Below are 15,864 nucleotides of genomic sequence, written 5' to 3'. Positions count from 1 at the left end.
CTGATACAGTGTCATGGCCTGCAGTGGCTGTGCCAAGGTCATGTCATCTGTAAGAGCAACATGTTAGTCTAAAAGAGTTGTGTATTAGTCTGAAAGCAGGATTTGACTTTGTTTATTATTTGATCCTCTGGTAGGATAAAGATGTTACCTCTGTGATGCTCTTCATCTGGTTATGAGAGAAGCTCAGTTGCATATGCCTACATCCCTCCTGGGAGACAATCCAGATGCAAGTGGCACTTCCCAGTGCCCAGAACACCCGGAATTGCTTCAAATACCCAAGTAAATTGGCTGTAAACGTGCTCTATTATTCCACCAGGATGAGTTGTTTCCAAATAATGTGACTTCTGGCAGAGCTCTCTAAGGCTGACAAATTCCAATTGCAACAAAATAAAGGATTTGCCCTTGACAGGGAATTTCCAATGAATCTTGCCTGTCTGGTTTGACCCTGCCACTCCCAGCTGTCTGCCTTGCCCCCATGCTTAAGGTCAGTACCTCCGAGGTGAAGTGATGAAACAGTGTTTACCTACACCCCTGGTCAGAGGACAGCAAATTAATTAAACCACTGTTGAAGGTGGATTTCTGCTAATGTGTTGCTGGATCAGACTCTTCAACAAAAACCTGATTCAAACAATGTAGAATAGTAATACTTTAGGTTAACACACTAAAAATGGCAAGTGTATCCAGCAGTGCCATCAAAACCTTTTCTTTGGTAGGGGTGGCAACACCTGACTTCTGTGGAGGATCTTCTTTCTCCTGGCAGCCCTTGCTTCACCTGTGCCTGTCTCCTTGAGACAGGTAGATGAGAAAACTACTTGAGTTGTTCTGATGCAAGAGCTCACAATTAACCCTGTGATACACAGAATTTAAGTAAGTTATTTAAATAAGTCCTGAGGAGCTTGCAGTCTTAAAAATCAAAGCAAAATGGTGTTCTTTGTTTATGTTATCATAGGAGTGACACTTTTTCATTGCTATTTGACATGGATATTTAGTCTGATAGTAAGACAGCCCAGTTCTATCTGAGGTTAAAGCCTTCATGTTTTACATATACAGGGGAAGGTGCAACTATCCTTATTTCTCTCTTAAATTGATCCACTGCTTTGAGCTTCAGCCTGTGTCTTCTCCAAGCAGATAGTAGTAATTTTGTTTCTTGATTTACAGCAGCTGTTTTTTTCAATATCTTAGTATGAGTTGGTATGATACTTGCAACATTTTTGAATGCTTCATCAGCCACAACAAAACTTTGAGCTCCCTTGCAGTTAGGCAGCCTCTGTCTTGTAAGCCCTGCCCTGTTCACATCAGTAGAAATGGAGCAGGTTGCAGCCGGAAGCAGTTTATTTAGATTCCCAGATTGGTTTCTGTGGGGCCATCCCAAGGAATCCAGTAATGTACCCAACCCATTACCTGAAATAGAACTTAGTCATACATGGAAGACTCTCTTCAAGTCATACATATGCAAGCTACTGCTTTCCCTGCACCACTAATGGACATTTTTGTGGCTGCTGCACTTTCTGCATGTAATGGGGCATTTTAGTAGTAGCCCAATCACTTTCCCCTGAAAAGCCATTCCCACTGTAGCTGTTGCCTCAATGAACTCCATTTAGGAGGGGCAGGGGGGTATCCAGATGGGCTGTCTGCAGGAAGCACAGCTAGCTGAATCTGTGTTGTGAAAGAGGAATGCTGCATGACCTTTAAGTGGGCAGTGCACTGTTAGCTGTGTTTCTTACTCCCTATCCTTGTCTTTGAAAAGGTGCTGGTAAACAAAGATTTTTTTTTTTGACAGGCTAGATCAACTTCAGTCATTGGTGTTCAATGACAGAAGACAGCTTGGCATCTTCCAGAAAGAGATTCAACTTGTTTGCTCTTGTCTTTGTAGCAAGTCATGAGGGATTTTCTTTCCCTCTCAAAATGTTTTGTATGTGAATTATCAAATGTGGGCTCCACTCCAACAAGAATTCAAATTCGAAAAGCTCATACATTAGAACTTTCATATATTGGGTTATCTTGGTATAATCAAGAGGGCAAAGTTCCTTTCAAGCAACATTCTTAGATAGTATCTACATCTACATACTTATGCTAGTGGTGGTGCTGAGAAACAGCAAAGTTAACTGGAAGATGTTTGTAAAAAAAATTTTCAAGCACTGATTTTAATCTGTCCTTGTGGTCTAGTGTGAGAGCAGCTAAAACGTAAATCAAGCCAAGTGTGATTTACTAGTGCTTAAGAATGAAACAAAAAAGAAGTTAACTCTGCATTATGTTGCTTCTTCTTTTGCACCAGTGAGCTGAGAAACCATCTACCACTGGCCACATGTTGCCTTGCTCCCCTGATCTCAGTGTGCTCAGGTCAAGTGCTGTCAGGTATCATTATGTATCAGAATTCTTTATGTATCAGAACCAAGTGCACATGATAGATCTGCACCTTACTCCTTTCCTGCTACTTGCAGAATAAACATGAAGACAGCTTTGGTCAACCAGAGTTTTCAGAACCTGTTTTGTCTTTGATTCTAACAATACCTTAAAGCACAGACAAAAATTCTTTTTGCATCACTCCATATTGAGGAAATACAGAACAATTCCCAGGGTGAAGAAACTATTTCTCTTGGGCCAGAGGAGAGGCATGTCATGTCTTTGTGCTGTTGCAGCTCAGCAGAATAAAACAAAGCCTGTTAGTGGGGTATGTAAGTAATCTGTACTCCTATACTGCTGTACTGTAGCTAATTGCATCTCTAGTTTAGGACACTATCCTCATGTCCTGTCCACCTAGCTCTTCCACCTGAACTTCTGTTTGATCCTAGTCTTTTTTTGTCAGTGCTCAGAGCTTTTTGTCAATATGCTGCTCTCCTATCTCAAGGGGTGTCAAGTCTTAGCAGGTGTCATCCATAAGTCAGATCTGCCACCATTGCAGGTCTGGATTTAAGTTTTTGTTGTTATTTTATTGATTAAGTTGAGATTTCATGAGGGTAGGCATGTCCCACTAGCCCCTTATTAAGCCAAAATTGGCATGATCCCAGGGCTACCAAAGATATATATTGGACCTAATGAAGAAAGACCATTTCTCCAGCCTAGTGGGTGATGCTTAGAACATCTTGGAGCAGTCTTAGAACAAGACATGGGTCCGTGGCTTGCCAGCTTCCAGTCAGATACAAGAAAAGCATGTAAAAGGAAGCAGGCCCTTACATCAAAGTTGTTACTGCAGCTTGGATTTTGTCCTCTCAGAGGACACAACCTACAGTTTGTTCACTGACAGCTGGAAAATAGGAGGGAAGAACAAGATAACAGTCATCACTCTGCTACTGATAAAGATGGAAAGACTAATGCATTGAAGATATTACCAGTCCAGCCCAAGAATCCTTGTTTGTCTTTGTTAGCTAACCTGCATGTCCCTCTGGTTCCATAGTTGGTCCCTTCTGCCCCTGGCTCACCAAACAGACAAAAGGTGTACTCAAAAGCTGGCCTTGAATGTTCTGCACTGTAGGAGCTCCTCTGGATGTGGCTCAGACTCATCTCTTGTGTTTGCCTGGCAGGTATCAACATAGGAACAGGGCATAATGTGAGAGTGCTCTGCCTAAGCAATCAGCCTCCATTTGCTGTCTTATTTCCTAGTCACATGTGTCAAGTTACTGACTTGCTGAGAGGCTGGATGTAGTTTCCTCTGTATTTTTCCAGGCAAATATTAGTTGTAGCCAGAAGAATTTGTGCAGCAAGGTACTGTGTCCTACTTCACTGCTCATTTTTGAGACCTACCTGTCTGCAAAAGACTCACTCTGAGATGCTCCCTGAAGGGAAGTTGGGAGCAGGTATTTTATTACTTCAGTTTTTCTTTAGAATCTTAAGAGAGAGCAAAATCAAGCAGTGCATGGGTGGTTTTCTCTGTTTTAATATAAAATAAGTATTTTTCCAACATCTTTTTAAACTAGGAGAAAAATCATTCCCAGACCTTGTTCCTTTAGAAAAGGCTTCTAAGTTTTAAGTCTTAAATTCCACAAAAAGGAAAAAAATTAGCCATTAGCCTTAGCAGCTGTTTCACACCTTTCCCCTTAAGTAGACCAGGTGCACCCAAACTAGTGTATATTTTCTGTCCAACCTTCATAAAAAACAGAGGCTTATTAAGACTTGCAAAGTATGTGCAATGCTGTAGAGTCAGGTACAGCAGTAACAGGCAGGAGATCACAGTTGGGTTCAAGCCAGACTGAAATGAGGTGCAGCTTAACAGTGGCTGATTTTCCATGTTGATGAATGAGTGATAACCAATGCCTTGTTTTCCTTGCAGTGGACAAAAAAAAAAAAAAAAGAAGTCTTGATGAGCTCCTGAGAATTGCATTCAGTGCTCCTTGGCCAGCATGGAAATTCCTAGAAGAATCTAAAGGGAGGACGTCTTGTCCTGTTCCTCAGGTTAACACACTCTTTAAGAATCAAGAAAATGTACAATCTAGCTCCCTGCTGTGTGTGTAGATCTGGAAGGAGTGGAGGCTTCAAACCACTGGTACAAAGTTCACAAACTTGGTGATGTTTCTTAATAATAATAAGTCCTAAATATATTCAGAAGTTCTGTTGCTGATCCTGGATTTTGTCAGGAAGATATAAGTTTCCTTGTAACCAGAGCTGGGTTTTCCATGTGAGCAAGGTCATTTCTTCTGAGGATTGGTGACTCTTCGGAGACCTCTCAATCGACTAAGCAATTCCGTAATGAAGTCCTACAAGAAGAATTGGTTGAAGAAGGATGTCGTATTAATGCCAGCACTACCCAGCCCACAGAGTACTATGGCGTTTCCATCATTCCCACATTTACCCTCGCATTGAGCAGAAACAAAAAAATTTGACATATATTGAACAAACCTATCTTTTGGCTATCTTTTTGACCTTGTGATAGATGAGAAGGGTCTAAAAGCTCCCTGTCTCAGTTTGGAGCAGCCATGTTTACTTTCTTCTCAGGAGCTAGCCTGACCCTCTGTATCCCAGATACCTCCTTTTCCCGCTGTGAGATGACCTCAGGATGCTGTTGTTCTCTTTTAGGTTCCACTGCTTCCTGTTGCCACCATAACCTCCTGCCCACTTCTGCTGCCCTCCCAATCTAGGGCAAAGCAAGCTGTCCCTCTTGTTGAACCAGTAGAGCTCCATGTTGTGAATTACAAACCATCCTGGAGCTGTGCCAGTTCTACAAGGAAGTGGCTGGCAGAGAAGAGGTGGAGCAAAATATGTAGGACTAATGATAATGTTGAGCAGGGGTTGAGGAGAGGCAGAGCAGATAGATGAGCAGTTAATGGAGACAAACCCTGACTACTTTGCTGACACAGCCAAGGACTATGAACTAAACTGGCCTATCTGGTTATTCCAAGCAGAAGGCAATGTAACTAGTGCAAACTTTACCCTCTCCATGGCAAGTAACATCCCCATAAAGAGGTGTGCAGCTTTTCTTACCCAAAGACATCGCAACATGTTCTTGTAATTAGGCAAGATCACTGGAAATATTGCAGCTTGTTACCATTTGTGCTGTGTGGAAACCCAGCACTTGGGTTATCAGAGGTTGCCACAACATGCTCTGGAAGTAGATGCCTAGGATCATACCTTTCTTTTCAGTCAGTCCTTTCAGTTTCTTGTCTGCCTTCTGCAGTTAAACTGCTGTGAACTTTCAAGGGAACTGGATTCAAGATCCCCAAGGGGAAAGTATGTGTTTTTGCCAATGGGAGAGCAGTATCTGTATTCAGCAGGTGCTGTGCTGCCCACAAGACACTTTCATGGCTTCTGACTTAGCAGAGCAAACTCTCTTCAGTTACCGCTTGAGATTCTTGCCTCAGATTTGACATCAGACACTCTGAAAACTATTTCATATTGCCAGCTTTGCTGAAACCCATGCTAGAAGAGTATCTGTGATGATTGCTACAGCCCATTTAATTTCAGTGATACTAATATTGATTCAGTGATTGAATTTCAGTCATGCATTCATCTCATTTTCTGTATGTTCATCACTGCACAGCCACATCAGCTCAACAACACGTGGAGTCGGATGGATGATGTGCAAGCAGAATGTTCATGTGCAGTGCATGTGGCTGAAGTAGTGATGGGGACCACATTTTGCACAGGATTGCAGTGCAGCAAAGGGAATCCCTGTGTGTTGCATGCACACAGTATTGCCTCCAATTGTCTGGACATTGTGGGTTTGAACTGTCTGTTTCAAAGCAAAACCTTGCAAAGTTATGTGGGGGAAAAAATCCATATGTAAAACTAACCTACATGGCCACTGCTCAGCAGTTATCTGCCCAGTCCATTCTACATTCTTGTCACTCATAACCCTAGAGTGTTTTAAGCTAAGAATACATTCAGTTAACAGTGTGAAAAATGGTTATGTGAGCTATGACACTGTCTATGGCTTTTCTACACTGAGGATCAAATAGCAGCTCAGACTGATCAGCTTAGGATGTCTGAAACATGGAAAGTACTTCCTCTGATTGTAAAGCATAATTCCTTATTTGCTCTAGTGCTCTGCCTTCAGCTCATTCATGTGCATTTATATGTAATTTTACAATCACAGAATAAAGTGGCAAACACCTCCCATTATGCTTAAACAAATCTGCAGCATGGTAGTGTCTTGGCTACTCAGCCAAGCAGCAGCAAAGACACTGTAACAGAATAGTATAACATGTATCATTTAAATTTATATGGTGCTTCACTCACCTCTGTGGGGCTGGAGCACTCATGGAGGATTTCCTAAAAAAACAAGGAGTCATCATTTTAGTATTTTATGAGTTGATCTAATTCTCCCCTCCCTACAAAAAGGAAGGCACAAGAAAGCATCATGTAACACTACAAACACCTATTCTCTACCCCACATGCCACTAGTCTTTATGGAGAAAACTTCACTAACTTAAAATCACCAAGTCCCTCTATCTGACCTGTAGTTTTAATTTCTGTTCTTCATTAGGGACCTCCAGGAGATCTTCAAGATCAATTTGTGGTTCAGGAGCTGCTGCCTCTGTTTCTTCCCTTAGCTAAAAAGGAAAAAAACCACCAGAGTTAATTAACCTTCAAACTTCTAAGAACTCTAGAGGCCATCTTTAAAGAACTAAGCAGCTAAGTTACAATAAAACTATGCTGCAAAGTTGAGGTCAAGATATAAATCATCTCAAAAAAGGGAGGTTCTTGTAATGAGGGCATGGATTCCAGCCCCTTTGTAGTGTCTGCTACAGCCACATATCCTGAGGTACACATTCTTCATCTTTTCCAACCACTACACTGCTCAGGGATCATCACCCATCATTGGAATACCCTTTCAAGGATATCACACTGCAGTGTTATGTATACCAGCCTGTGACAACCTTTCTCTATGAAGAGTTCACCAAACAGAACTCCAACAGGCTTAATCTTAGAGAGGCATAAATAATAGAAGGAAATTTTAGGTTTTTATGCTAATTGCACTCACCTACCATATATTTAGACTAAGGCTTTTTGCAGTAATGGAGAGAAAATTATGCTATTGAAAGACCTAACAATATTTTGCCACTCTTCTCTAATTGATATGAGAGGGATACAATAGTTTCCTTTAATGTAAGAGGGACCCCAAGTTTTGGTGACTGGAGTAATAATCTTGTACTGCATAGGGGTGTTAGTTGGAAACATTTGTACACTTGATCACAGACACATTTTAGCGTCACAAATCTCTGCAAGGAAAGCAGCCTGAGTTTTTCCAGAGTATTTGCAAAATGAATCTTTCACAACACAACACTAGTGATATTTTGGCACAGTAATCAGTAGGTTAAGGATACAGGGTGAACAGCACAACTCCTGATTGCCAGGTTGTGGCATTTATGGATGTGTATGTAAAACATTAAACATTAAAGGCAATACTTACAGGAAAAAAAAGAAACTTTTCCTGAGCAATCACTGATACCAAGCCAGAGAGGAAGTAGAAAGCCCTTGTTTAGCTTTGATACACAGCTGACTTAAGAATAAATAATAAACCAGAGTTAAATATATTGCACTGTGACCCACACAGTATTTCTTCTTAAAAGTAATAGTTTTCACATGACTTTTTAGAAAACAGGTGTTGATCCAGTCTGACTTTGTCTCTAGTTAAGAAGCTAAGTAGGCTGGGAGGGTGAGATAGGGTAGGAAATCCCTGTGTTTTTTAGTCCTGGTGTGGATGCTCTTCTGGATTCCATATGCAAGGAATCATCTTGAAAATCACAGTCTTAGTTTAGTTGCTAAAAAGCCTCATGACAGTAAACATCCCCTGTATTAGGGGATGATGTTTGAGCTAATCTTGCTGTCATTTTCAATCTCTGGAAGATACCCAGGAACTTTGCACTGCCAAGGGCAGGTGGAGCAAAGTAAGAGGTAACAAAGAGACAATTGTAATGGAAGTTGATGGATACAAGAAAGCCCAAAGAAGCAGGGCAACTAAATAGTCTTGTCACAATGTACAGAGGAGAGCAGGATGACCTGCTGGACATGTCTGTGATTACAAGTAATTTACTGTGGCACATGTATGTATTTGAAGAGATCCTGTTAACAGTCTCTGACCTGGCACAGCATTATGTTATGTAGTTCTTGTAGCAAATCTCTTATGCTGGCCTGAATACATCAGGAAGCAGGGAAATCTGTTGTGCTGAAGAGATGCTAGCAAGGGCAATCCACTGGCAATCTGTTCCTATAAGGACATAACTGGGTTTCTCACTTGTGCCTGCTGGGATTTTGCAGTAGGGAAAAAGAATCCCCTTTGGGCAGCTACTCTGATGACAGTAAACAGCTCTTAATTCTCTGGAAAACAGAAGTGGTAACATAAACTGACTTGTTTTTCTGACACCTTTGCAAGTGTAAAGGTCTATCTCTGTACACTTCAGCAAGTAAGAGTAGCACATGGAGAACCCCATCTTGGGTCATGTTACTGGTCATACTAAGTTCTTCTTGTCTATCTCTGAAAAAAACAGTGACAAAAATTTAACTCTTTAAAACTGCAGTAATTCTCCAAAGGGCAAGATGTTCTGTTACTCAAAGCAGCAGCCATTCTCCTTGTTTATCTCTAGCAAACTTCAACAGTCAGGAAAAGGACTCTGAATCGAGCTACCAGCTCCAGGGACAGTCCCTTAAATGCCAGTGCAGGCATGGTTGGGAAGCAATATTGTCACTGCCACTCTTTTGAACACCCTTCACTCACCAGGACTGCCATGCTAGCACTTTTCAGACACACTGAATTTTGCCTGACCAGGTCTGCTGATAATTTCTGCTCCCATGTGCACTGTATAATGTTTCATAATGCATTATCGAAAGGCCTAAGATACAGCTGAGAATACATTACTATCATTTTAATAAGCTATAGAAAACAACTAGAAATTCACAACTAACTTGAAGAGATTAGTCATTTTTAGAGAGCAAGCTATGTTTGGGAAATCTAAAACAGTTAACAGGACAGAAGCAGTAATATACTTATTTTCAGAGGAGCCGTGCATTTGCAGCAGAAGGAAGGACCTTTTTCTCCATATTTGTTTTCTGCCTGTTCTTTGCATAAGGCATAAATTAAAACAGAAATGAGCTATTTTTATCTCCCAACATGTCATGAGAATCTGGCACATTCCCATACAAATATCAAATATGAAACAGTCACACAGAAAATTATTACAATAATGATTATAATAATAAAAACAACAGCAAAAACAGTAACAAGGACAGACTTAGAAGCAGTTCCTGAAGTCTGAGTCTTCAGCTGTGAAAGTGACATCATTCTATAGCTCTCAGGCCCAGAAAATCAGCCTGGGCAGACAAAAATTTCTCTGTACCATCATGGCAAGTAGCACCCACCATTCATGGCCTGCTCTAACATGTCCATTTCACTGTTGATTGCAATTTAAAACTGCTGATGCTCAGAGAGGAAGACTCTAAACAATCATCAGCTCCTATTTCCTTGTATCTCAAAAGTGTGCTTAACACTGCACTGGGGTGCAAATACAGAATACAGGAACAGAAAGGGCCTGCCTGGAGTTCATTTAGTCCATCCCCATCCAGGACATAAATAAGTGGTTTTGCACAATTTGTTAAACCCATCTGTGTCATCTGTTGAAGATGGAGATTCTCTGTGAGTCAAGAAAGCTGTGTTCTCTTACTGTATCTAGAGAGAATTCTGTATTCTGCCCTAGAGAGAAAAGCAAAACTCTTAATCAAGCTATTTAAATGTGTTTAAAATCATGGTGTACAATGGGGGAAAGCCTTTCATCTTTTACTGTACCGCACTCCAAAGAATTATCTCAAACACAGAAGAACACTATTGCTTCTGAAAGCACCCAAAATGTGACATGCATCTAAGGACAATATATGAATAGAAGTGATAGTACAGGGTTAAAATTTCAATATATCCAGACAGTGCTGGAACTTGAATTTCACTAACCCAGCGAAAAAAATGCAACAGCTGAAGTAAAAACCTGTACCATTCAGGTGCTATAGGCACTCCTGGATCTTTCCTACTAGACAGCTCCCAGGCAGGCAGGAAGAATTTGGGAGGGACTATTCCTGGTGCAAATGGAAGCTCAGGCAAGGGAGACAGCTCTGGGGATTGGTGAAAATGGAGGCATAAGATCTCTACATTTGAGCAAAGAGGGTTTTTTTTCCCAATCTTCCCTCTTGCCAGTAGTGTGTCCAGACTCTGCAGTTACAGACACAGCACATGCCAAAGTGTCTTATTCAAACAGCAGGTAGAGCCTCACTGTTGTGTCAAAAAGGAACAGGAATACCCTGATCACTCTAACCCAGCTAGCTTGGATACTGCTCACTGTAGAGCCACTCACCACATGGAGTTCAGCAACAAGAATCATCCTGGGTTTATACATCTCTCTAGGTTGTGCTACTCATGCTGAGCAATAGCTACACCCCCTTAGTGGGTGCAACCCCAGGCAGTTCAAAGCTAGTTGGATTGCATAAGTGCAAGCTTCCCTACCTGCCGACACACCAGTCAGAGAGCTGCAGAGGGGGCATGGAGATACCTGCTGGAAGTTGAAGACAAGGAACTATTTCCAGTGAAGCAGAGCAAGCAAACCTCTGTGCCAGCACACAGGCCTCTAGATCCATTCACCTGGCAAGCAAGTGGTTCATGTGCCCCAGCTACTCACCCGGCATTGGTACAGCTCCTGCAGCTGGGTGTTGATCCATTCCTCCAGGTCTAGCCAGCGCTGTAGGTCTTTGCGGTTGTACTTTATGGTCAGCTTGCCCAGTTTCCTGTGTGATGATTCCTCCCCAGGTTTCTCTGGCGTCTGGAAAGTCACCCGGGGCAGTGCACTGGAGTTGCTGGCCATCCTCACCACCTCCTCCTCTGACAGCAGGAGCTCACCTTCCTCTGGGCCCCCTCACACCTTTTCTCTGTCTCCTTTAACCAAAGCCTCTCTGCACCCAGTGTCTCCCACCACAAGCTAGTTACAGGCACCAAAGGTGGGAGGCATTGGTGATCCTAGAGAGAGAGTTACGGGTGGCCACAGGGCTGGGGCAGCAGCCAGGCTCTGCAGGCAGAGTTACAGCCACAGACTCTTGGGTTGCACCATCAGATGTGCTGACAGGAGCAGGGAGGTAGGCAGACTTGTTGTAATAACATCTGTTGTTAAAAGAAGCCAAGTGAACCAGGGAATTGATGAACCATGTTTGTTAATATTTAACACAAGTCAGCTCCAAGAGGTGGGGAAGAAGGAGGTTTTAAATTACTGTTTTCCTACAGGCGTAACTTACATGCATGTGCAATTCCAGAGGGCTGATCCATACATAATGCATTGAATCCTGCTGCAGTTCATACTCAGTAAACTGCCTGCAGCTACAGGGTTTAGCTCCCTTGGAGATGGTATATTTGGCATTTTCCAGCTAATGCACTGGACCCAGCACAGATAAGTAGTAGTCTGGAGTCAGGCAGCTCATTCATTATTTTACAGCAGTAGGTCAGGAAATGACATTGCAACCCAAAGTTGAGCTCCATTTTTCATTCTATATTCTCTAAGTTAAGTCCAGCTCTCTCTGAAATTTCTGTAGAAATCCCAGTAACATTAATTTGAAATTATTTTAGCAAGGAAATTCTGGGATTAAAGAAAATACCTGTGCTCAAAAAAGTATAGTATTTGATGTGATGGCACTGCAGGGGAAGACCTCACCGGGGATATAGCACCATCTCCTTCCCACAGAAGAGTGTTCATGGTAAACAGGTTCACCTGCTGAGGCATCATAAATAGCTATCAGACTATATATTATCAATGCTTGGTTTACAGTTCCTCTCCACCCAGCTAAAGGTCTGCAGCATTATTGCCCTATAACATTTAGAATAATATGTGTGAGAAGTGCACACTGCTGTTCTGTTCAGAGGAACAGAAATCAGGCTGGCTGTGATTACAGGGTGCCAGGACACTGGCAGAGACACCTGTGTCTCTCCAGACACTGTCACACCTCTTTATCCAACTGTTCCCAGAGCCCTCCAGCAGCCTGCCCAGGGAGCTGCCCCACCACATGGACAAACTGACTGAGACCCTCCATCCTGAAGCAGATCAAGCACCTCCAGTCTCATGATTCATATGGAAAAAGCAAGTAAGCCTCTGCTGTCAGGAGCCAAGGTATTTCCAGTTTGGAGGCCAAGAACTAGATAAGCCAAAGGAAAAGCAACCGACCCTTCTCCCGCTGAAAGGTGCTGCATGAGGCAGTCTGCAGAGGGGTTGGTCTCTCAAAAGCTTGCCCAGTCTCCTGGCATAATTCTGTCCCCAGAGAACTATGGCAGCACCCCCAGAGGGATGGTGCTGCCAGGCAGCAAAATTTTGTACACAGGGTAGTAGAAAAAAGAGCAGGGCCATTTTAGCCCTTTTCCTCCTTAATGTGAGCAAAAAATTAAAATAAAAATAAATTTTAAAAAAATCCTTTTCAGATGGGAAATTCTGCAAATTGCTTTCACATTCATGAAGAATAAAGTGTTAAAGTATACCTGAAACTGATATTATCTCCTCTGTTTTTCTGACAGCCTAAAACTTCTGCTGAGAAGACAGCTATTAGCTATTTGATTTTAGCAGCTTTAGCCATTTTTCCTCACTGCTTGGCTGTATCCCTGCTCTAAATCCACTCCTAAAGGTTCCTTATTTAGATCAAAGTTACACAGAAATATCTGTGTTGAGAGGCTTGTAGCATACTTAGTGAGTGCAGATTCTTCAGAGATTCTTAACTAGTGGAAACCTTGTAAAACCCACTGAACAACTTACAATGCCTTTACAACTATTGACTTTTCAAAGGTTAATATGGCCTAAAATGGGCAGATATTCACAAGGTAAGTCTGGACCAAAGGACACACATTCAGGTGATAAATTCCTGTCTCCAAATAGAAGTGCTCTATTTTGGTCTTCAAGCACGGACATATTTGAAGGGGGAAAAGAGGGAGGAAACTGTACTTCTTTGGTCCCAAGAATCTCCAGAGAGGCTGGCATTAAGAGCAGATAAAGAGGACCAGACTTAAAGGAGAAGCTGCTTCCTATCAGAGTCACTCCAAACATCTGCAGCGGCTGAAAGGCTGGCAGGGAAGCCCCTTTCTTCCATCCCCTGCACTAACTCTAGTGCTCTTGAGCAGTTTAGTTAATCTCTACATGAAAGGTGGGGTTTGCCCTGTTAATATTCTGCCAGTATGGTTGAATTTATGAAGCAGAGGATCCAGAAGTCACAGGAGAGCTGTGAAAATGAGCAAAAAAGGTAACATAACATGCTCTAGTGGCTCTTCAGATAGCTTGAACCGCTGTTAAGTTGTAACATTACTTGAGCTGAGATACCACATCTGAAAGGTCCACAGGCCTGTTTTCTGAGTAACAGACTCACCCCACAGTCTGTACTCCATCAACAAAGTAACAAACAAGGGGCACAAGCCCTCCTGCTGCTCGATCAGTTCCACCCTACAGCTGAACAAGACGTTCAGAGTATGTCAGAGGCCCTCTCAGGAAAGCTGCGAGCCAAAATGAGCCAGATTACAGGATGTTCATCATACTGCTTTGGTTTATTTCAGCTTAGTCATGAATTTGTTGTAATAAGAAGGTGGCAATATAGAAACAAATGTTTACTGATAAAGTAGGCCTCCTCCAGTAATAAAATGTTTTAATCTATGATTAAAGCAAGAAGAAGCAAAACCAGTGCAAGATCTGTCCTTGAGGGTGTGGCAGAAGTTCCTGTAGGAACAGGACTGGGTGTCTCATTCAAGGCAGGGGATATCGTCCCCTTCAATGAGGCAGCATCTCCTATGGGTGCACCAGCCACCTGCCAGTGCTAGTAAATGCCAGCTGCCACCAAAAAAAAGCAGCTTCAAGACTTCCTTCACAGTGCCGCACCCCATCCTGTCCTTTGCTTGCATCACAGCAGATTCACATGGCCAAAGGGACAAAAAGACATTCACCATTTTGATTGGACAGAATCTCAGAGATCTCAGGCATGGCTGGGAGATGGAATCTTATTTTCAGCCTAGTTATCTCTCCCTATAGCCTCAGGCATACAACCTGGAGCAAAATTTCTGGAGTGAGTGCACATATTTGGGCAAGTAAGTCATCTAATCAGACAACCTGTTTTTTCACAAGAGCTGTGCACAAGTAAACTCCAAAGGACCTCCTGCTGCAGCTGCTTGTGATCATCTCCTCTGCAAATCTGCATATCCTTTATGTTGGTGAATAAAGGGAGTTTAAACGTGGCCAACATATTTGAATTGTTAGACTGAAAGAATCACTATGCCTCACTTTGTGTGTGTGTGTGTGACCTGGGGTTGCTGATCCTCCAGGCCTACCCTAAAAAAGAGGTGCCTCTGAAAGGAGGGGAGAGGATTCAGTACTGTGGAGTTGGACTTTTATGACTCTCTATGGTGCCAGAGAGGGCCACCAAACCAAGCTGAGCATAGTTATCATAGTACCAAACAGCTGTGACATTGATCCAGGCTGCAGAGGGCCAAGGGCATGAGTCAGATCCAGTTACACTCCTCTGTTCTTGAAGCTAGTAATCTCCATCCCACACCTGTGACCTAAGCTGGTGCTTCTCTTTCTTCCTGAGCTGATGACTCTGGTGTGTGCTTAATAATTCAGCAGGGCCCCAGCTCATCTTTCCACAGAACCAGGTTGGCCCCTTTCCCTTGAGTCCCAGCCTAGTGATGAACATTTCCCTTCAAGATAGCAGAAGCCACTCTCCACCTGCTTTAGAAAATAATCACTTTCCCTGTGGTTGCAAGTGTGATGGTTAACACAAATTAAACCAGAGAAGCCAGCAGAGGTGACTGTATCAATACTACAGTGACACCACAAGGTAAAGAGGTTCTGTTCCTTCCTGGGAACAGGAATAGGCACAGAAAAGATGTTGTGCAATAAGACAGTGCAACCAGGACTGGAGATTTAAAAAATCCATAGCCTTAAGCAAGCAACCCCAGTACACCCAGCACCCTGATGTCCATCACTCACTTTCTTTATTTTTCAGTGTCTCCATGGGAGCGTGGAAACCAAAAAGCCTACATCATTGCCCCAGAGTTCTAGCAAGTAGAGGGAGAATGCATCCTCTCTCACCCTCAACTTCTGGAGACATAGGGAAGCAGAATGGGATATCCAGCTCATATGGTCCCCAGCTTCACCTGAGAAGTACTACCACCTTCCCATCAGCACAGGCTCAGAAGCCGCTACATTCTTCAGCCAGGTGTCAGTAATCAGCCTTATTCCTTTCTCCTGACAGGCTCACCTTTCATAAGGCACTGAAAGGGCACTGGGAAAGAATAATGACAAATGCCAGAGGAAAACATTTCCCAGTTTGACTGATTGACCCAAATTGCACTATTTGGCACTGTCTCAGACAATAGAGGGGTCTCAGTAATAAAGAGGTCAGGTGAGCTGGCCTGCCCACCTGCCATTCCTCTGGCCTCAG

General features: G+C 42.8%; 1 protein-coding gene across 1 annotated transcript; it reads right to left on the bottom strand.

The window, feature by feature from the left end:
* Positions 1 to 4,622: 4,622 nt before the first annotated feature.
* PPP1R14D (protein phosphatase 1 regulatory inhibitor subunit 14D) lies at positions 4,623 to 11,273 on the bottom strand. Its single transcript, XM_053946846.1, has 4 exons — positions 11,091 to 11,273; positions 6,888 to 6,983; positions 6,670 to 6,702; positions 4,623 to 4,691 (listed from the first exon to the last, which is right to left on the bottom strand). The coding sequence occupies exons 1-4, from the start codon at positions 11,271 to 11,273 to the stop codon at positions 4,623 to 4,625; spliced, it is 381 nt and encodes a 126-aa protein (XP_053802821.1).
* Positions 11,274 to 15,864: the final 4,591 nt, after the last annotated feature.

This window comes from Vidua chalybeata, chromosome 6 (genome assembly GCF_026979565.1).
Source record: "Vidua chalybeata isolate OUT-0048 chromosome 6, bVidCha1 merged haplotype, whole genome shotgun sequence".
Taxonomy (NCBI): Eukaryota; Metazoa; Chordata; class Aves; order Passeriformes; family Viduidae; genus Vidua; species Vidua chalybeata.
Note: the sequence above shows the minus strand (reverse complement) of the source record. Positions and strands in the feature narration are given on the sequence as shown.